Consider the following 24,443-nt stretch of genomic DNA (forward strand, 5'->3'; position numbering starts at 1 on the left):
CAAACGGATTTTATATATGTACATATGTAGTTCAAAAAAACATGTATATGAAACTCTTTTTAAAATTTGTATGGTACAAACGGATTTTATATATGTATGTAGTTCAAAAATACAGGTATATGAAACTCTTTTTTTTAAACTTTGAAATCTATCTAAAGCTTATGCAGTACCTTATCCATTAAGATATCGTGGGTGTACTGCTAAAATTCTTGTTTTAATAATCCCTGTTATTAAAAGCTTTTAGCCTGAATAACATACCCGCAATTAAACTTAATGTTGAATTTACTTTTAAAACCTTGATATGACATTTCAAACTGCCAGTTTATAGAACGTTGAAAACATTATAATATGCATAGTTAAGTTAAAATTTCATCTTTTTGAGTTTTGTCCGCCTCCGTAGTGTAATGGTCAGCACGCTCGGCTACCGTTCTGGAGGACCCGGGTTCGATTCCCAGGGGGGGTAAGAATAGATATGAGTGATTTTTTCACTGTAATATTTATTCAATATTACCCTGGACTGGTACTTGAAGCGGAGGGCTGATCACCTTTCCTTCATGTGTAAACGATCAAGATAACACTGCGTTTATATGACGCAGTGCCCTATGCACCATTGGGGCGCGGATAAGGGTTTTATTATATTTTATTATTATTTTGAGTCAAAGTTTTTTGGCAGTACACCAACCATAAAATATATATTTATAATATCTATCTTATTAGCTTGGTAAATACAACTTTTTCGTAAAATAAATAGTGACAGGTGCAATTTTCGATGCATTCCGCAATATCCCATTGTAAAAATCGTTCTGATAATATCCTTTTAAAAACTTCCAATAGCGATAATAAGCCTTGAAAAATTAATAATGACAGCATTAATCGATTGTGGTAATGATTTTCGACAACGCAACATATTATAACTACAAGAAATTAATGATTTAATAATGTGATATGTCGTAATATTGCCTATACCGTTGACCTATACATGTAGACAATTTATTCAGCAAATCTGCAAACTTTCACTCGTTAGAAATAATATAATACGTTTTAAAATGAAAATTTACTTAGTAAATATCACTAGTTATTAAAATCTATTGTGACACGTGTTTCGATGCATTCAGCATCATTATCAAATATGATAACGATACTGCATAAATCGAATCTATTGTCAAAATAGATTTGAAGAAAAAGTGGTATTTACCGATTGCAATTAAAATTAAAAACGTAACGAAGACTATTGACAAAGATTTATGAAAGGAATATTTTTGTAATATGGTGATTTAAATATGAACTAATTATATTTTAATTGATCGTGGGGAGTATCGAACTATCGTCCACAATAAACATTTTTTTTGAGTCATAGAAAAAAAACAAAGTGAGAATCGGATTTCGAAACTTTATATAAAGGCACGTAAACAAACCTTTATCGTGTGACGGTCGCTGATAAACTAAAACGTGTATATACATGCATATATTATATAGCTTTAAATTACTAATAAATCGCTCACTCCTTTCAACAACGTCATATATCAAAAATCGTTAATTTTCAGTTGTGCATGTTTCCAGAATGCCCAGAAAATGTACTTCATCCCAGCAAAAGCGGCATATTTTTAACTTGATATTTACTCGCTATAGGGCAGAAAGTGTTGTTTTTGCATTTTGAAGAAAAGGTATTGTTTAATTATTTTTTTAAAATCTACTAAATATTTTTCAAATGCAGAAAAAACCTTCAGGTTTTACCTAAAAAGATCTGTTGCACAGTTAAACGGCTTGATATTTATTTTTAAAACATTTTATTATATTCTAAAACTTTAAAAACGATCTCCTGAAAAATCAAGTTGTTTGATATATGACGTTGTTGAAATTAGTGAGCGATATGTTCTATTGGATACGTGTGAAATGTTTTTGTACAAAAAAAAAATACTGATAGTATTTTTTTATTTTTTTATTCGCGGAATAAAGGTATTCTATATTACATGACAAAAGGATTTTTGTATCTCATTTTTTTACAATAAATATTCAATGCTAAAAATGGATTTAAAAAAATTGTCATTGATTTAAATGGAGGAAAAAAATATATTTTAATATTAGGTACTTAAGTTTCATCTCCACATATCCACAAAATGCAAAGAAAATTCTCTTTATTCGAACAGAGACTAATTCTACCACCATAGTTTTCCTACAAATAACAAAATGATAATAACATTTTCATATTTTTAAATAAAAAAAAGTGACACTTTGTGGTAATATCGATACATATTAGATAAATATTTAACTTGGTAAATACCACTATTTCTCCTGTTGTCGATGTTCCCGCTGATAACAAATTAAACAAAAATAAGAAACTGCTCCTACTTTTTGCCTAAAATTTTCACTCATGAATTACATGTAACTATAGTAACTTTAAACATAAAGAGTAAATCCACTCACGAGTAGGAATACGCTATAAAACTTATTTGTTGAAGCCAAAGTAGGTCCATTATAAACGGTATTGCATAAGCCGTAGCTAGACTTCGGTCACTTGGACGTTGGGTAACTAAAAAATGCGATTGTTTTGATTCGTTTGACACTCTTCTTATCATCCATCGTTCACTTAATGTTATACCACTTAAAAACACTACTTCATTACTACTGGTTTCGTGAAAACGATTCCATAATCAGGATCAGCAGGTCCATCATCAGTCCAAATTTGACTTGATGATGAAAGGTTTTTCCGAAACTGGCAGTCACGAAGTATTGTTTTTAAGCACTTTAGGGTAATCTGCCCAGATGACCAAACTTGCATTATTCTCGTATAATTAAGATATAATATTAATTTATGTATTAAATCTTAAATTAAACACTGATTTTTTGAGTTTACTAAGTTGTATTTTATTGTTAAAAACACGTAAAAAAATTGTCAAAATTATTTCAATTAAATTCGTTTAAAAATTACATAACTAGGTGAAACAATTGTCACAAAATTGATTTAACACGTTTTCTTTTTTAAATAAAATAAAACTTTGTAGACTCAAAAAATTAATGTTTGATTCAACATTTAATACATAAATTAAAATAGAGTTCTACAAATTATACGGCAAATTTATAGATACATAATTTTATAATATTAAAATCGTGTGTTTTTTTTAAATACATCTAATTTTTGGCGCCTTTCGATTTCAACGCACAAAAAATGACAGTTTAGCAATATTTTTTATCGCGTCTCGAACCGTGCAGACGTGGGTAAAATCCCGATGTTCACGATGCACCGATTGCAGAACACACTCGCACACCAAAGTCACGAAAAGTGTACAGACGCGGCGATATGTGAGGGCAGTTCGTGCTTACCGTATACCGGCGGAGGAGGTCGCGCGACGGACTAGCGGGCGACGCGCGGGCTCGGGCGAGACTGGCTCCGGAGCGAGAGATACCGACTCGCCGAGGAACTGGTAATCCCTACTTAGCGCAATGTTCTCAGCCGCTTTGGACTGAAGTACAGTGGTAGGTGGTTCTCATCGGTCAACAGAGATAGATGTCTGCAGATTAACGATTGGGGTGTATTTAGGAAACCTTATTTATTAAATTGAATCTATTGTGAAGATGGATCGTATAATCGTCGTTTTAAAACGCTAACTGACGTGCCGGACGGTAAAATTACACGAAATTCCGGGTAGTGGACAAGCGCCCTTAGACTCAACCGATTGACGACGTTTTTCTATAATTTATTTTTTTATCGTTATCATTTTCATATCTTAATCCACGTTTATATAAGAGCCCTGAGGTAGTATTTCACGAAAATGGCGATATATCAATTGTGCAAAAAATTTTTTTTTTAAGTTACAGACATATCCCTCACTCCTTTCAACAACGTCATATATCAAAAACCGTCAATTTCAGTTGTGCATGTTTTCGAAATGCCCAGAAAATGTACTATATCCCAGCAAAAGAGGCATATTTTTTACTTAATATTTACTCGCTACAGGGCAGAAAATGTTGTTTTTAAATTTTGAAGAAAAGGTATTGATTAAATTTTTTTTTAATAAATTAAATATTTTTCAAATGAAGAAAAAACCTTCAGGTTTTACTAAAAAAAGATCTGTTGCACAGTAAAAAGTTCAATAAGTGGCTTGATATTTATTTTTTATTCATTGTGCTATATTTTTAAGCTTTAAAAACATTCTCCTGAAAAATCAAGATTTTTGATTTATAACGTTCTTGAAAGGAGTGAGCGGTATCTGATGCACCTTGTATTATGTAGATCGTAGCATCATCGTATCTATCTAACCTAGATTACAAAAGTTAACAGTTTTATGAATGTCAAAATATGCACCGGTCGTGCATCTATAAAATGCACTTTGTATACTAGCTATCTATTACATCTATATTTATACACGGTGTATACAAAATTAAAGCTATTTACGTATTCACAATTGCCTTGTGACGAAAAGCCTATATCAATACCTCTAATATCAATATCGCATACCTCTTTTAGTCAACTTTGATTATTGTGCAATAAAATTGTACAACCGGCTTACATTATCTATAAAGTCATTAAAAGTGTAAACTTAATATGAAAAAACAGTTCATATTGATAATGGAAGTTGGCAGATCTGAATTCAAAAACAATTTTCTTACGTTACAATTTTATAAATAAATATTGTATAATGTGCCCTCGGCACGGGAAAATTCAACGACTCCCACTATTGTAAACTTTAATTCGTAATTATGGCGGTATATGGTATAATAAATATTCAGACATATATAGGTACTTACTACTTTAGGATTAAAAATATACTATTTCGTTTTTCTCTATACCTTTCATAGAATAAAATAACAAATATGTAATTTGTTTCTCATGAATTTTATTTGACCAGCAACCGGATTTCGTCGTGACCGACATTATCAGACTGGTCCGAGACCAGTCTGATTATGTCAGTTACGACGAAACCTGGATACTGGTCAAATAAAATTCACGTGGAAAAAATTACATAGTTGTGATTTTATTCTATAAAATGCAGTCACCAAAAAATGTCAGTACAAAACATTGATCTATGCATTTAAGTTTAAAGAGATCTAACAATGAATATGATGAAAACAAGGTTAACACTGTTGAAATGTGTTCCATCAGACGAATGTGTGGAAAATCAAGATATATGGGAATCATCTATATATGGGGATATGGGAATCCTTCAGGATATAATAAGTGGACGTCTAGATAGTCCGGTTTTGACTTCCGAAATAACGTATAATGTACCCGGCTACCGTACCCGTCACACGTCACAATCTTATTATGATATTATTTTTTGACATCTCATCAAAGATGAAGAAGAATATGGAAGTCTGGGTATTTACGGGGCTTACGACCGTCATAGGCTGGTTTAAGTGATCACTTTACACACGTGTAACATTCAACAATTCTACCCATTATTGACAACCACAGTACTCAAATTCTTGGAAGTTCTATATATATGAACCAATTTAGAAACCTTGTTCATGAATCATTAGAACTTCACTAGAGACATCTATTGGTGAGATGTAATGAAGCTTTTTATTAAGCAGAAACTCTTATATTAGTATGTGAGATCCGAATCCTGGATTATAATCACACACATCGCTCACTCCTTTCAAGAACGTCATAAATCAAAAAACTTGATTTTTCAGGAGAACGTTTTTAAAGTTTAAAAATATAATACAATGTATTATAAATCATTATCAAGCCACTTGTTAAACTTTTTACTGTTCAACAGATCTTTTTAGGTAAAACCTTAAGGTTTTTTCTCCATTTAAAAAATATTAAGTTTATTTAAAAAAATAATTAAACAATACCTATTGTTCAAAATGCAAAAACAACACTTTCTGCCCTGTAGCGGGTAAATATTAAGTTAAAAATATGCCTCTTTTGCTGGGATATAGTACATTTTCTGGGCATTCCGAAAACATGCACAACTGAAAATTGACGTTTTTTGATTTATGACGTTCTTGAAAGGAGTGCGCGACATGAGAAACGCCAGAAAATACCATTTTCATTTTTATTATAAAGCTTATAATTTGACCAGATAATTTATTTACAACATTTTGAGTGTGTCCAAATACGGTGTGTCCAGATTTTGTGAACAAGTATTTGGACACACTCAAAATGTTGTATCTTATTATGAGTGCCTATCCTTCCAACTAATTATGCGCTGAGTTCACCTTTATTTCGAATGGCTAGTGAGTACAACTCATGTTTTAGCCAAGTTGACATTTTTTATTGCGGAAAATCTGCCTCAGCGCAATGCAGCACCTTATGCACTACTGGGTGTTGATAAGGGTGAAAAGAATAAAAAGACGACAGTAAATCCACAGTAATTTTACCTCACCGTGTATATTTATAACTGCACGTATAAGATTAGGTGTATGGCAATTTGTATTATTTGAGAAAACGAGATGGTATTTTATAATGGATGTTGTAAAAACTATGGCTCCATTCTAAATACTACTTTTTAAAAATTATAACAATATTTCATATAAGGAAAAACGAAATAAGGAATTAAAGCAAGGCTTTATCGACAGAATTGAGAAAGGTGTGTTGAGATGGTTTGGACATGTGGAACGTATGAGTGAGGAAAGAACGGTTCAACAAATTTATGAGGCAAATGTAGTTTATGATGAAAAAGAAAAAGAGGAATACTTGGCATAATCAGGTATGTCAAATACTTGAAAGCGACCGGGAAAGGTGAAATAATCGGTGGGTATGTATGAGGAGATGCATGAATGTGAAAGAGGCGAATAATGTTTGCAAAGCCAGGGTGGTATGGCGTTCTATTATCTCTTTCAATCTCTGCAGGGAAGCGGCGTGGTGGTTAGTTAGTTAAAATAATATTTAAAAAATAAGCATAAAAACTCACAAGGAAATTGGTTATTGAAAATTACTCTATGTGATTGATATCTACTGACTTTTTGTGAAGCTGTCTTTAACTTCAATAAATTTTGTTCTAGTATGTTTGCGTTTTCAAAACTCAAAAAGTAGTCAATAGATTGTTTTTTTTTTAAGAAGCAGCCTTATATTAAATCAGAAGAATTAATGTTGCTTTTAGAAATTAAAAGCTGCCCCACCCCTGCTCTAGCCCCATGAATCAAAAACCTATAGCGAAAAAATTTTGTTACCAAAAAAAGCTAGTCCTATACAGGGATGTCTCGCATAACGAACGCTGCGTACAACGATCTATCTGTTCGCCCTTTACGCGACTCACGCAACGAACTTTGCATCGTAATAAAAATGATTTAAAAAACAATCTCTCGTCAATTCGAACCCTTATCCACACCCATTGGTGCATAGGGCAATGTATCGTATAAAAGCAGTGTTATCTTGATCATCGAATACTAAGGAAGGGTGATGCCTTCTGCTTCAGGTCAAGGGTGATATTAAATAAATATTAGAATGAAACACTAAAATTCATTTTGACCCTCATAGGAATCAAACCCGGGACCTCCAGCATGGTAGCCTAGCGCGATAACCACAACACTATGGAGTCGGACAAAGAAGTATCGTTGTTTTTGGAAATATTTTTAATTAATGTTTTACTTAGTAAATACCACTATTTCTTAAAATCTACTGTGACACGTGTTTCGATGCATTCCGCATCATTTTCAAACACCGTATGTGAAGCTAATTCTAAATTTTAGAGTTGGGTCCTTGGGACGTTGGTAAATACCAAATAGTGGTATTTACTAAGTAAAACATGAATTAAAAATTGATAGATTTTACCACAAAGTGACTGCCGAATCAATTAATGAAATTAATGGAAATATTTGTTAAACTATAACATTAAAGCCACCCTGTATTCTATTAAATATCTCAGGTGGGATGATCTTTGCAGCCTTGGTCCATCCTAAGTGAAAGGAGATCCTTTAAAATATATTGTAGAGCTTGTCCCGTGCAATAGTGCCAATGCACGTCCATTCAAATAATTCATTAAAAATAATAGCAATCACATAATTTATATTTATTTATTGATTTGGCGTTTAATTTGTAGAACTCCATTTTAATTTATGTATTATATTTAATCAAACACAGATTTTTTGAGTCTACTAAGTTGTATTTTACTAACAAAAATTATTATCAAAATGTCAAAATGCCCTAACAAAACGAAACAATTGTCACAGTATAATTTTTTATGTATTTTTGTTAATAAAATACAAGTTAGTAGACTCAAAAAATCTGTGTTTGATTAAAAATTAATACATAAAAACATAATTTATACTTCGTACCGATATTTCTTGGTGGCACTGCATTTTATAAAATAAAATAACAACAAAAAGTTTTTTTACCTACATGTTTTATTTAACCAATGCCCGGTTTTCATCGTTACCGACATCATCAGACTGGTGGGAGGCTAGACAAATGTTGAAAAGATATGTTATAAACACAACAAGGCAGGGGTTGAAAACAATGATTTTATATATTTTCATTCTGACATAATAAATTAAATTGAATGAATTTAAGTAATGTTTTATAATTATAAACACATTGTTATATTAGTTATGGTAAGGTTATTCAAATTTTAATTATAAATGGGATAATCTAGAATTCCAGATGTTGGTTCTATGTTTATATGATGCAGTGCCCTATGCACCATTGGGGTGCGGACGAGGGTTTGAATGAATGAATATGTTGAGATGACAGAAAAAATATTGTGTTTTTTGTTATTTATATTACAGGAATTTTTATTATATCTTATTGATTCAAGGCATGGTTTAATTTGACAACCAGTACCTATGTGCATAAGAACAAATTACATTTATTATTATTATTACAATCGTGACTTATCTAAACAGAGTAAATTATCTTAACAAAGTATTATGTGATTTTTAGTAATTTTGACGTACTTCAATACAGATAATGCAATTCAATTCGATCTGCATTCGCCAACAAGATTTATTCAATTATTTATATTTCATCATACACATAATTACAAATTGCGAAGTTCCAAAATGTGTAAATTTTATTTATTGATTTAAGAACATATTACAAACTTTTTGTTCTTATTTACATCTCACTAATAGTTGTCTCTAGTGAAGTTCTAGTGGTTCAAGAACAATGTTTCGAAATCGGTTCATATATATAGAGCTTCCAAGAATTTAAGTAGTGTGGTTGTCAGTCATGGGTAGAATTGGTAAATGTCACACGTGTGTAAAGTGATAAATTAAACCAGCCTATGACGGTCGTAAGCCCCGTAAATGCCCAGACTTCCATGTTCTCCTTCATCTTTGATGAGATATCAAAAAATAATATGTAAAATAACTCCTTTAATTGGAGAGATAATCCAGATTTGTGAACAAGTATTTGGACACACTTGAAATGTTGTAAACAAACATAAGCCACATACTTATATAATTTATTGATGAGTAATCAATAAATGATAAATAGTAAATAATAATAAGAAAAATTATTTAAGAGAGTAAGGTGAGGATCTATAAAACCTGCGTAAGACAGATCTTGACATGAACAAAAAGCCTTCTTAGGACATCGGAAATGAAGACTCTACGATCCATTGTAGGCCTAACACTTCGCGACAGAGTAAGAAACTCAGATATAAGAAAAATCTGCGATGTTGAAGATGATTCGCGATGGGGAAGAGAAAGAAGACGTTTCTGGAGAGATCATGTGAGAAGAGCGAGTTCGGATCGATTGGTGAGGGTGGCAGCGGACAGCAGCATAGGCGGGATTAGACCCCCCAGGAAGACCACCTAAACGATGGAAGGATAGCTGGTCTTCCACCTCCCAGGAGCGACCCGAGAATGACAGGACCTAGTCCTAAAAGAAGAAGAAGAAGAAGAAGAAGTAATTTACATTACTTATCAGGATTACTTATCTTGGGACATGAGATTAACGTTAAAAAGATTGAAATACAAATAAGAAAGATTAAAAAAAGCTAAGAATTAAACAAAACTAACACAGGACAAAATATAAAATATAAAACAAAAAACGAGTATAGTAAATAGTAAATAAAGACTTATAAAAAAAAAACACCAAAATTCGTTCAAACTTTTTATAACTACTGTTAAATTAAAGAGAAGGTTGTATATTTTTATTTATCAAAAATAACCGTTTGTAAGTGCTCATCATCCACTTAAATTCGTATATAAATACACACATATATATATATATATATATATATATATATATATATATATATATATATATACATATGTATATATATATATATATATATATATATATATATATATATATATATATATATATATATATATATATATATATATATATATATATATATATATATATATATATATATATAAAATACAGTTACACAGACAAACAAAATATAAAATATTCAGGGTTATGATATAAAATTGCTCAGTCCATGATATGCTCATAAATTTTAATTCTTGTCGTATTTTAATTTTCCATATAATTTTTTTTAATGACGGATGTTCAGCTAAGGAAATGTTTAAAATAATTCAATTTTCATCATGGTCACATATCCGGGCATGTGCCTGTATGTCTTATTATCAAGTACTTATTATGTTTATTTAATAAGGGAAGTTGTGACCTTAAAACGCGTGTCATTCAGCCATGAAATAATATATAACAAAATCACTTGATTTTCTTGAATACCTTAACCTTATATAGGTATTTGGGTCTTTTTTACAACTTTTTACTTGTCATATTCTTCAATAAGTTCAAAGCTGGCTGTTGAAATGTAATTAAAAATTAATCCATCAAACAGTTTTATTTTCATTTTTATTTTCAATTTCAATTTTATTATTAAAGCAAAAATATCAAATTAAAAAAGAATCAATAATAATTCATTTAAAATAATTAATAGTGAAAACCAATCTGCGTAAGCTAATCTGGCAGCACACAATGCAGTAAAAATGCGAACTCTCAGTGTATGGCAAAACGATGTATGATAGATGTTCGAATGGTTATATAAGGAAAGGATGCAAGGCTGAGATAAGAATTATTGATAAAACTAAGAAAGGTGTATTATAATATACGTATAACAGTCCCAAAAATAACAGTTTATTTTTTCACATGTAAATAAGTTTGTGTTTGTTTTTTTGTAAAATTATACACGCTGATTTAATTTTTTTAATATTCATTCTAATTTATGATAGAAATAAAAAAGGTGTTTTTTATTTTAAAAAATAACATTTTTTCCAAATTATTGTCAAAACTATTTAGGCGTAAAAAACTTATCAAAAGAAATTTTTACTTTGTTTTATATAGATGAAAATCGTTCAATTTAGGGTTAGATAAAAAATCAACAGCGCGTAATTCAAATTTTGCAAGGATTAAAGAAGCCATCCGTAACAATAACGTAATATAACAGTAATGAGTATAATTTTTTAGTTTATATTAATTAAGTTATTAATATGAAATAAATAATTGAGGAAACGTCGTTATAATGACATTCTAAATTATTGTAAAATGAATAGGAATATTTTTGATAAATTTGATTTTTTTAGAAGGTCCTGAAATGACCATCAATTTAATTTTTTGTTATGATTGCTAGAAATATCCAACTACACATGACTGTGGCTCAGTCTGCTAAAATAAAAATAAATAAATTGTCAGATATATTTGTATTATGTTTCATTTTAATCTAATATATCGCAGTCGTACAGGAGAAAGTGACCAACTACCAAAACGTAAAAAGCAATATTAAGCTAGTAAGATATCAAATAGTCAATGATCACGGTTTTGTAATAAAATGCACTTGGTCACTTTCTCCTGTATGACTACGATATGTGAATTTAAATAATACATACAAACCCCATGTCTAATATAAAATAATATCAAATCATGCATGAAACCTTTACCATAACTTACATGTAATTATTATTATTATACAATACTCAAACTCATTCAATTTAAATCAATTTTTTCAGAAAATTATAATATCATGGTTTTCAACTCCTGACTTGTTGTGTATAAAACATAGAATTTTGTCTACCCTCACACCAGTCTGATGATGTCCGTTACGACGAAACCTGGTTGCTGGTCAAATAAAATTAATGCTGAAAAAATTACATATTGTTATTTTATTCCATAAAACGCAGAAATATCAGTACAAAACGTAAATCTAATACAAAGTGTGTTTTTTATGATTTGTGTTTTGCTGGAATATGCTTTCTTATGATTTTTGTTTAGAAAAAAAATACATCGATCTTGCATTTTAATCAATGTCCCATTCATAGTATACATGTGTCCCGTTCGTGGAAAGGTGTTTATGAATGTGACATTTGAATATATTATTTGAAATAGATTTATTAGGCAGTTAAGTATTTTTTTTTCGAAAATAAAGTACTGCATATTTGTAGCTTAAAAATTGATTAAAGTAAAACCACATTTACTTTTTGTGATTTATTTTACAGAGAAGAACTAGAGAGGCAAAATCAAAAACGTCCCGTTCATGGACACTCACCCCTAATTCTTGAATGCATATTAAGGGTTGATTTAGCGTATAGTTGTTTGACTGTCTTGAATTATATTTTGTTGAATTGTACCTCCATTTTTGAAAATAATTGCGTAACCACATCGAATTGGTTTCGTGTTCAATTCCTGAAATCGTGACGCGCAAATTTATAATATTAAACACATCCGATTTCAGGTTGCAATTTCCGGTTAGGGTTGATCACTTCCGCGGGAAGCGGCCCACGAGGTAATACGCAATGTTTATTTATTTTAAATTGCGATTGGGATGGTAAATGCCGCAAATGATATATTCAACCGTCACGGGTTCGATTCCCGTCGAGGTCAATGGAGAACGTCTTATTCATCAAGTCAGGAAATTATGAAATGATTCAATGTAATTAGGCATGTGCAAATTTGTAGTGAATCGTGAATAAATGAATGTTCCAATGTTAAATTCATTAATTTTCGTACATATTTATGATTTATTAAAAGAAAATCCTTAAGAATTTCATTAATTGATTTAGCAGTCACTGTCTATCCATTTTAAAACAAATTTTTACTTGGTAAGTACAACGATTTCATAAAATCCATTGTGACACGCTATTCAAAATTCGCTTATAATTTAAACTAACTAACCATCACGCCGCTACCCCGAAGGGGTAGGCAGAGAGAATAGAGCGCCACACCACTCTGTCCTTGCAAACATTCTTCGCCTCTTCCACGTTCATGCATCTCCTCATACATACCCGCCGATTGTTACGACTCCTAACCTGACCACTTTCAAGTTTTAGGCATACCTGATCGTGCCATGTTTTTTTCGGTCTTCCTCTGCTTCTTTTCCCGCTAACATTCGCCTCATAAATTTGTTTTACCGTTCTTTCCTCACTCACTCGTTCTACATGTCCAAACCATCTCAACACACCTTTCTTAATTTTATCGATAATGCTTATCTCAGCTTTGCATTCCTTCCTTATTTCACTATTCGTACATCTATCATACATCGTTTTGTCGCACATTCTTCTGAGAGATCGCATTTCGACTACATTTAGTTTACTTTCATCCTTCTTTTGCCAACTCCATGTTTCACTTCCATACATTAGAGTTGGAACCAGGACTCCGTTGTGCACTGCCAATTACAATATAACACAAATGACATATAAATCAGACGTTCTCGCAGACGAATGTGCGGCAAAACGTTGTATGATAGATGTTCGATTGGTGATTGATATAAGAAAATAATGCAAGGCTGAGATAACCATTATCGACAATATTAAGAGATGTGTGTTGAAGTGAAAGGATAGAAAACAAATATACGAGGCGAATGGGGTTGGTTAAGAAGCCGAGGAAGTCCGAGGAAAACTTGGCATGATCAATTATTTCTAAAAGGGAAGAGGCGAATATTGTGTGCAAAAACAGATTTGTGAGGCGTTCTATTCACTCTGCATACCCCTTCGACAAAGCGGCGCGATATTAGCTAGTTAGTTAGAAATCCTAAAAATTTTCAATAAGAAAAGTCATAATTTTCAACATATTTAAACGATAGAAATTCATAAAAAGATAAATAATAATAAAACCAAAACGAAAATGGCTAAAGCTTCCCCCCTATTGTCTATGTTTTCACTGATAAGAAATTTAAAAAAAAACAGCTTCTACGTCCTTTAACATCCCACGGACAACTCTAAGATTTAGACTTCACATATCGCTCACTCCTTTCAAGAACGCCATAAATCAAAAATCATCCACTTTCAGTTGTGCATGTTTTCGGAATGCCCAAATGAGCTATATCCCAGCAAAAGCGGCATATTTTTAACTTAATATTTACCCGCTACAGGGCAGAAAATATTGTTTTTGCATTTGAAGAAAAGGTATTGTTTTATATAATTTTTAAACATACTAAATATTCTTCAAATGGAGAAAAAACCTTCAGGTTTTACCTAAAAAGATCTGTTGCACAGTAAAAAGTTCAATAAGTAGCTTGAGATTTATTTTTTACACATTGTGTTAAATTTTCAAACTTTAAAAAAGTTCTCCTGAAAAATCAAGTTTTTATTTATTTATGACATTCTTGAAAGGAGTGAGCGATATGATGTTTGAAAATGATGCGGAATACATCGAAACACGCATCACAATAAATTTTACGATATGAAAGTATTTACCATGTCAAATTAATATAAAGTAAAAAATCTTTTCAGTTTTTCGAACGAGAATATAATACGGCTCAAGTACAACAAATATGCATGTTTAATTTTAAATATGGGCTTTTAATTTGATTTATTTTAACAAAGAGTCACAGCAAATCGTGGCAAGAGTGTTTATTGTTTAAATAAATTAACCGGTCAAAACAGAAAGCTTTTCATCGCTTGAACTTATTTAGGGAAAAAATAAATATAATATTACCGCCATCTGTGTCAAACGCAATGAAGATGCACGTATTCAAACATTTATGCTGATAATATTGTTAAACTTCGATAGATGTCGGTAGTTACAATAAGTATAATAAATTCATATGATAGCAAAACGTTAACGTTATTCAAATGTCCAATTACAGTATGTATATATTCTTCTTATGAGAGAGGACGGCTATTATCCTTGGCTCTACCCGACCGAGTTTCTCCAGGGTGTGCTTGGCTACAACAGTTTAGAGACTAGAAGGAATGTGTATTTTATTACGCATTTCTATCGATTGTTGCGCGTATGATCGATAATCCTGAAATTATCCGGAACATTGGTCTGTATGTTCCCGATAGTTACCTAAGACAGCGTCGGCTTAGATTGTTTCATTTTCCTTTATACAGTACCAACCTGCCAATGGTTATGCCTGTAGGAAGAGCTACCGTTATGTTGAACATTATCACACTGGATATTGATCTGTTTCATGTGTCCGAAGGAGTTTTCCGAAGCGGGATTCTTCTACACCTTTAAGTCTTCTTGCTTACTTTTATTATTTACGCCTTGAATTTGGTTTGTTATGTATATATTTTTTTTTGTTAAATAAAATTGAATTGAATTGAATTAAATTGTTACTGGGTTCATCGTGACTTATCGTCTCTGTAGACTGTTGGGGTCAGCTCTTCTCAACCTCAGGCTGTAGGTCCTTCTATTATAGACAACATCATTAAGGCCATTCCTTCGAATCATGCTATCTTTCTGTAGTATCCATGTAAATATGTAAATGTACGTTTTAGTTGTTTTAATGCAATTTTATTTAGTATATTAAGTTTATTTTAAAAACTGCGCTAGATCCGTACAATCTACCTTTGTTTTTTTATAAAGGGAAATATTTGTGTTTTTTATTATTTACTAAAATACTTCAATTTCATACTATTTCTGTGAGCCTAAGCGGCTCATCATTAGGAATAGGTATCAAATTGTGGTAGAGTGGATTTGAACCGAGAAACTCTGACTTAAGAGACTGCGACACTAACCACGGGACCACAACCCGACACTCTTATTTGTGTATTTTTAATAGTAAAACTTTAACATTTTAATTTTTTTATTAATATAAATAGTGTACATATCCACAAATAGAGCTACCATATTAACGACTACAATAAATGGATGACCCTTAAATTCGTAGTGAAGATATCTTTATCTTTATCTTTACTTGATAGAAAAACAGTATGTAAAACATCGTTGAATAAATATTTATATTATTTTATTTTAATACAACACTGTATATTCATTTTACAAACATTTACTAGACAAAATTGTGCATTATTATTAAACACATCGATATTTTCAAATATATATATGTATATATATATATATATATATATATATATATATATATATATATATATATATATATATATATATATATATATATATATATATATATATATATATATATATATATATATATATATATATATATATATATATATATATATTTATATATATCTATATATATATTTATATATATTTATATATATATCTATATATGTGTATATATATATATATATATATATATATATATATATATATATATATATATATATATATATATATATATATATATATATATATATGTGTATACATTTGTGGGTATGTAGAATATAGTATATTGTTGCAATTAAGTATTACATAGGACAAAAATATATTACACATTTAAAAAATCAATTTTTTTTTGTAAACTTCAGGGATTATATCGATTAAATTTTTAATTTATATACATGGGTACATACATGTTAACTTACTGTGCATAACACTCGAGTGAATTGTTTACATTACTCCGTTACAAAAGTAATTGATTTATATATCAACCAGTACAGTGCTGAGAATCGATATATCGACTTAGATATACTATGCTTAAAGAGCGACCGTCGATATGCCGACGATAACGCTAGTGTATTTTGGCGGTCAAGCTGGGAGGTTTTGTTGCGTTTCGTCAATAAGTTGATTCAAACAAATTTAACCATTTTGACTAAAAATAGAAATACATTTTTGTGAAAACCCTTTGTTTTTACCTTATATTCACAATATAAACAAAATTAACCAATTTACTAAAAAAATAATATTTTTTTGTGAAAACACATTGTTTTTACCTTGTATTCACAATCAAACAAAATTAGTTATTTTTACTGAATAATAGAAAAATATTTTTGTGAAAACCCGTTGTTTTTTTTACCTTATATTCACAATCAAACAAAATTAACTATTTTTACTGAAAAATAGATATAAATTATCCACTGACACTTCGTGATGGAATTGCATTTTAATATATTATTAGATTAAAACCAATATTTTTAGCTTTTCAACTTTATTTTTATTTGACCAGCGACCGGGTTTCGTCGTTACCGACATCACCAGTCTGATGATGATGAAATAAGTTATTTTTACTGAATAATAGAAAAACATTTTTGTGAAAACCCGTTGTTTTTTACCTTATATTCACAATCAAACAAAATTAACTATTTTTACTGAAAAATAGATTTATATTATCCACTGACACTTCGTGATGGAATTGCATTTTAATATATTATTAGATTAAAACCAATATTTTTAGTACCAGTCTGATGATGTCGGTAATGACGAAACCCGGTCGCTGGGCAAATAAAATAAAGTGAAAAAGCGAAAAATATTGGTTTTAATCTAATAATATATGAAAAATAGAGGTAAATTTTTGTGAAAACACGTTGTTTTTACCTTATATTCACCATCAAACAAAATTTACCATTTTTACTGAAAAATACAAAGATATTTTTTGTAAAAACCCGTTATTTTGCCCTTATAATGTACATTTAACTTTAAATGAACCATGTTTGCAAGAAAAAATCACCTCTTTTAACATACATGAAAGAAAATATTAAATTCTCAGCACTAAAATGGTTAATATAAATTCCGCACAACCCCCTACTATTCGATAACTCAATCATCTTACACATTAAAATTTGAAGCAATTATAAAATTTATTTTATAATACATTATTATAGAATATTTCAGAGAAATGAAATTGGGATGTACAAATCGGGCATTTAGAGATTAAGATGTATCAGCATCTGTAGTCTAAGCATCTCCGAGAGCTTCATACCTGGTATTTGGATGGCTTACTGGTGATCACTTTATATACTTGTATGACGTTCACCATTATTGAACATTCCTTTGGCAATACTTAAAAAAAGTATATATATATATATATATATATATATATATATATATATATATATATATATATATATATATATATATATATATATATATATATATATATATATATATATATATATATATATATATATATATATATATATATATATATATATATATATATATATATATATATATATATATATATATATATATATATATATATATATATATATATATATATATATATATATATATATATATATATATATATATATATATATATATATATATATATATATATATATATATATATATATATATATATATATATATATATATATATATATATATATATATTTTTTTTTTTTCGTTGTAGTTTAAAAATTGTGAAGCATGTATAGTTAGATAACGAAAAATAAATTTACAATTTTTTTACAAAACAAATTATACATATCTTGAAAATGTATACACAAACTTACAAACATTATAACATATTTGGGTAATATTCAAAATATAACTATTTTACATTTTTCAGTCGTTCATACATCTATATTTTATAAATTTGGTGCATTCTTATTATGGATACACTAATTTAAAACACACATTTACCTTGAATGAAAAAAAAACATTTCTACATACATATGGAATACAAGAAAATGTAGTATCGGAATCGATTTAATCTATTTTATGTATGTATGTCCGCCTCCGTAGTGTAATGGTCAGCACGCTCTGCTACTGTTCTGTAGGTCCCGGGTTCGATTCCCAAGGGAGGTAAAATAAATATAAGTGATTTTTTCCACTGTTATATTTATTCAATATTACCCTGGACTGGTACCTGAAGCGGAGGGCTGATCACCTTTCCTTCATGCGTAAACGATCAAGATAACACTGCGTTTATATGACGCAGTGCCCTATGCACCATTGGGGTGCGGATAAGGGTTTTATTATAATGATTATTATGTACGTTTATTATGTTAAAAATAATAAATAAATTTAAATAATTTATTAAGGGCGATTCATGTTATTCCTTAATCCTGTATACTATACTATGTCTAGATGTAGTTATACACTTTCAGAAACTATATTCATTCAGACGATATTATTAGTAGGTATATGTAGTAATATTCGTACGTACATTAAGGAATACGTATTCAAAACATTGTAAACGCCTAATTCGCATATCGCTCACTCCTTTCAAGAACGTCATAAACCAAAAAACTTGATTTTTCAGGAGAACGTTTTTAAAGTTTAAAAATATAACACAATGTATTAAAAATAAATATCAAGCCACAAATTGAATTTTTTACTGTACAACAGATCTTTTTAGGTAAAGCCTGAAGGTTTTTACTCCATTTGAAAAATATTTACTTTATTTAAGAAAATAATTAAACAATACATTTTCTTCAAAATTCAAAAACAACATTTTCTGCCCTGTAGCGGGTAAATATTAATTTTTAAAAATATGCCTCTTTGCTGGGATATAGTACATTTTTTGGGCATTCTAAAAACATGCACAACTGAAAATTGACGATATTTGACTTATGACGTTCTTGAAAAGAGTGAGCGATATGGCGTTTTGTTTTAAGGCGGTTTTACATTGAGTCAGTTACTGACGCCAGTACTACTGGCGCCGAAAACTGGCCTAGACTGTTTGCACATAGTCATCATTTTTCTTCCACGATACTCACACGCTTTTAAAGTCAATGATGAAATATGAATTTCTGAAATATTTACACTTTTAGCGAGATAGCAAGTGTTTTTGCTTAGAATTTTCACTCATGAATTACATACAATTTTAGTAACTTTAACCATAAAGAGTAAATCCAGCCAGTGAGTAGGTATAGGTTATATAACTTATAAAGTTGAAGCCTAAGTAGGACTGTGATAAGAGGTATAACATAAGCCATAGCTACATTTCAGAGTCACTTGAACGTCAAATAATTCTATAAAATACACTCAAAATCGAGAACCGATCACTCAGTTACTGTTTGTAAACGGGTCATTAGGATCCGTTCGTTCACGAATGAATCGCTTCAAGTTATCTGCTGGTCCGGATACGTGATGGAATGAGGGATTTTTTCAAAACAACAATTTTTTTACCTATTTGGCGTTTACAATATTTTGTCAGAAAAGTCAATTTTTTTACCTATTTTATCGGAAATCGTCCATTTCTTGCCACATAATCATAAGTTCATTTTAGGGCTATATCATTTTAGAATATCTATAAATATTATCATTAATACAATATACTTTTAAATAATTACTAACAAATTGTTTCAAACGTTTATTTTAATAATTCGAGTTCCATTATAGGATTTCTCGAAAAAAAAGAACCGCTGAAAAAATATGTATAAATTTTTTATTTATTTTTGGAATTTATTTACAATTTTTACATCTTAAGCATAAATTTCTTAACTTTATTTTAATTAACATTTTTTTCGTTTTCAAAGATCTTATCCAGCTTCATTTTATATATTTTTAAGTTTAAAAAAAACACTTAATTTAGAGAGTTTCTTATTAAAACTGCATAGTATTAAAAATATTATCGAAATACATATTTATTACACTTATGCATATCATATTTATTTACTTAAATTACATGGTAATCGGTAATTTTGTTAAATGGATGATACCGGCCGAAATGTTGGAAAGTGTATGCTAAAATTGGACTGAGCGGATGGACCATTTGAGGCGCGGCTGCGGTCAACATTTGAATGAAATAATTTACAAACATTAAATTATATATATATATATATATATTTTTATATATTTATATATATATATATATATATATATATATATATATATATATATATATATATATATATATATATATATATATATATATATATATATATATAAAGGGTGATTTTTGAAGAGCTATTGGTTGTTTTTTTTTAAAACACAATAAATTCAGAAAAATGCATGAAATCTTTATTTATATCAATAGTACGGTCCATATAATTTAATGTTTGAATAACTTACTAAAGTAAAATATAAAGTTTTTGGTGTATTTTCAATTCCTTAGAATAAAATAGATATTTACATAATATTTTATATAATAAAACATTAGTTAATATAAAATGTTATTAAATATGTCATAATGTAATATAAACTTTAACTTACATACACCTATCACACAAACTAAATTTTAAGTAATAATTATTTCCAGAAATATTTCGTAATACATTTGCAGTTCAATTTTTACGTATGAACCATTTTTCAATATCAAAATTCTGAAACTGAAAAAAGATAATAAGAATATTCAGATATTGAGATCATGATCAAGGGAAAGTCAGTCTAACCTAACCCAATACAAATCAAAATAAAACATCAATTTTTAGTTTAGAAGAAACAAAAAAAACACAATGATCTATAATCTTTGTACCTACGAAATAAGCTAGGCAAATAATAAATGCAACTTCTATCTAAACAAAAAAGCGTATCAAATACATGTGGAACATAAAGAATGTGGTCAGGTCACAGGAGTTGTAATAATCGAAGGGCATGTATTAGGAGATCATGAATATTGAAGAGGTGTGCAAAGCTAGATTGTTTCAGCAGGCAGCCAGTGAGATTGACCTAACCAACCTTTACCCAACACAGATAAAAATGAAACATCTTTTTTTTAAGTTAGAAGAAACAAAAATCCACTTAATGATGTATAAACCTTGTACATAATTATCAAGGTAAAATAATAAATGCAACTCCCATCTAAAAAAAGTGTGTGGTCTTGTCAGGAATAATTAGAGGGCATGTATTAGGAGATCATGAATATTGAAGAGGTGTGCAAAACCATATTACGAGCAGTTGCCAGTTATATCACGAACAAGTTCTCGCAGGACCTGGCCCTGCGGCGGAAGCCGAGCAGCTTGGCCAGCAGGCGGGCTCCGCCGCCGGGGCCCGCGGCTCCGGGGGGCCGCCGGCGCGCCCGCTTGGGGTTCAGCTGCACCTGCGCCAGGATGCCGACCAGCAGCTCGTCCACGTTGTGGGCTATGCCGCTGGAAGCCTCGATGAACTTGCAGCCGCAGTTGTTGGCCAGACGCCTGCCGACTGAAAGGGAGACCAAACAACCAATTATGTTTTTTTTTAAACATTTTGAGTGTGTCCAAATACTTGTTCATAAAATCTGGATTAACTCCAATTACAGGAGTATTTTTCATATTATCTTTAGACATCTCATCAAAGATGAAGAAGGATATGGAAGATACCAGCCTATGACGGTCGTTAGCCCCGTAAATGCCCAGACTTCCATATTCTTCTTCATCTTTGATGAGATGTCAAAAAATAATATAAATATGTTTTTATTCTTTGTTTGGGAATAATACAGAATCATTACATAAATCAAGCCACACACATAAATGAGTTACACAAAGTACTTATACTATTCCGGTTACGAAATTCAACAATTGTAAGTTTGTGAAAATACCAGGAGGAATCCTATCCCACCTGGGAGAAAAAAGCAAAAAAGTGTTAAATTATAAAATCTTACGAACTAACCATCACGCAGGGATGAACAGAAGGAATAGAACGCCACAACACTCTGTCTTTCCTAAAACTTTCCTGATCATGCATCTCCTCATACATACCCACCGATTATTTCGACTCCTAACGTGACCGCATTCAAGTATTTGACAATCCCGATCGTGCCAAGTTTTTTTCCTCTGTCTTCCTTTGTTTTTTTTCCAACTACATTCAATTTAAAAAAAAAGATTTTCTCACTTATTCGTTCCACATGTACAAACCATCCTTTATACCAATATATCTTTTTTAATTTAATTGATAATGCTTACAGAAAATAAAGAAAAAAATAGTCATATTATTGGTACAGTAAATTACAATAATAGAAAAACCTAAAGAGTCAGATATATTTTTTTTAAATATAGAAAAATTATTTTTCTTTTTTTTTATAAACATCTTTTTTCTCTTCAAAACCATATATTTATGTCGAAGAAAACCTTATTTTATTAATACAAAACCTGAAGGTTTTTTCTCCATTTGAAAACTATTTAGTTTATTTAAAAAAATATTAAACAATACCTTTTCCTCAAAATGCAAAAACAACACTTTCTGCCCTGTAGCGGGTAAATATTTAGTTAAAAATATGCCTCTTTTGCTAAGATATAGTACATTTTCTGGGCATTCCGAAAACATGCACAACTGAAAATTGTCGTTTTTTTTATTTATGACGTTATTGAAAGGATTGAGCGATATGTATTATAATATTAAAAATAATTAATATTTTGGATATTTTATGTAGCGCCATTTTCGTAAAATACTACCTCAAGGGCGCTTCATGTTATTCCTTTATCCTGTATACTATGTTCATAAAACCTTATTTTATTAATACAAAAACGATGTTTTTAACCAAAAAATTCAATTACATACGTTGAATTTTACCTGGGCTTAAAGAAAATTAATTTGCGGACTATTGATTATCCTGTCTTAAATACTAGACTTACTAAGGGAGGAAAACTTTCATACTATGAGGGTTGTAAGCTGCTTACTATGGTAGTTTCAAAGGTCTATAAGGACCATGCTAAGCCTTTGGTTATCTTTCTAGTAAATTACTTAAAGGGTGAGTTATAGGTCTTGGGCTACTTCCTCCGCACAGGATAACACATTCAAATCAACAAAGTTTTCTTCCTTCGACCTCTCTTTGCATTCAGACGGTGCATATGGCACCGCGTCAGTGTTAACATAAGCGTTAAATTATGCGAAAACAAAATGATTGGTCCTACCCTTGACACAATTTTTTTTCACATATGTTTTAAATACAACATTTTGAGTATGTTCACAAATCTGGGTTTTCTCTACTGAGGGGTTATTTTTATATTTCGACATCTCAACATATATGAAGTAGAGCTTGGTCATGTACTCCGTATGCCTCCCGAGAGCCTTTATCAAGCTTGCCTCTTTTACAAGGCATCAGGTTCGCGCCGCCCAGGACGACCACTGCTGACAAGTCAGAACTTTGCGACGCGAATCTGACTTTGGAGGATGCAAAGGAGCTAGCAGCTGACAGAAAAGCTTGGGGACAGTTTGTAGACTCCATATGCTCCACATAGGGAGCCGATATGGTTAAAATAATAAAATGTTCCAAGTTAATTTAGAGTAATATAGTTAGTTTTCTGATACTTGCCAACCATGGGAACCTCCCTCTTCCTCTCCAGGTCCGCCTTGTTGGCCACCAGGATGACTCCCCGGGTGGACATGTAGTCTCCCTTCAGGAGGTACAGCAAGATCTCCTCAGCCACCTTCAGACTCTGTCGGTCTTCCACTGAGTACACAACCACGAACACGTCAGCGTTGTACGTTGCGCAAAAACTTTCCACCTGGAAACATATATAAAATATAAACTCGTACGTTAATTTGAATCAGCTTATAGTTAGCTCATTCATAACTCAACTACCCTTTGGTCCACGTTGGTCCAAGTTTTCAGGACTCCACTGTATTA

General features: G+C 30.5%; 2 protein-coding genes across 2 annotated transcripts in view; both read right to left on the minus strand.

Annotated features, from left to right (window-relative positions):
- The window catches only part of LOC148302708 (uncharacterized), a 73,221-nt gene extending 69,837 nt beyond the window's left edge, over positions 1-3,384 (minus strand). The window contains exon 1 of the mRNA XM_088271215.1: positions 3,322-3,384. The gene's annotated coding sequence lies outside the window, so the exon portion shown is untranslated. The remainder of the gene's footprint in view (positions 1-3,321) is intronic.
- Positions 3,385-21,161: 17,777 nt separating this feature from the next.
- Positions 21,162-24,443, minus strand: part of LOC148302709 (ras-related protein Rap-2a-like) — a gene marked incomplete at its 5' end in the record, with an annotated part of 38,262 nt that continues 34,980 nt past the window's right edge. Inside the window, 2 exons of the mRNA XM_088271217.1 lie at positions 21,162-22,039; positions 24,129-24,321. Of these exons, the coding sequence (XP_088127343.1) occupies positions 21,804-22,039; positions 24,129-24,321 (429 nt within the window). The remainder of the gene's footprint in view (positions 22,040-24,128; positions 24,322-24,443) is intronic.

Source organism: Brachycentrus maculatus, unplaced genomic scaffold, assembly GCF_059751285.1.
Source record: "Brachycentrus maculatus isolate JH-2025_06_01 unplaced genomic scaffold, ASM5975128v1 h1tg000421l, whole genome shotgun sequence".
In the NCBI taxonomy this organism is placed as follows: domain Eukaryota; kingdom Metazoa; phylum Arthropoda; class Insecta; order Trichoptera; family Brachycentridae; genus Brachycentrus; species Brachycentrus maculatus.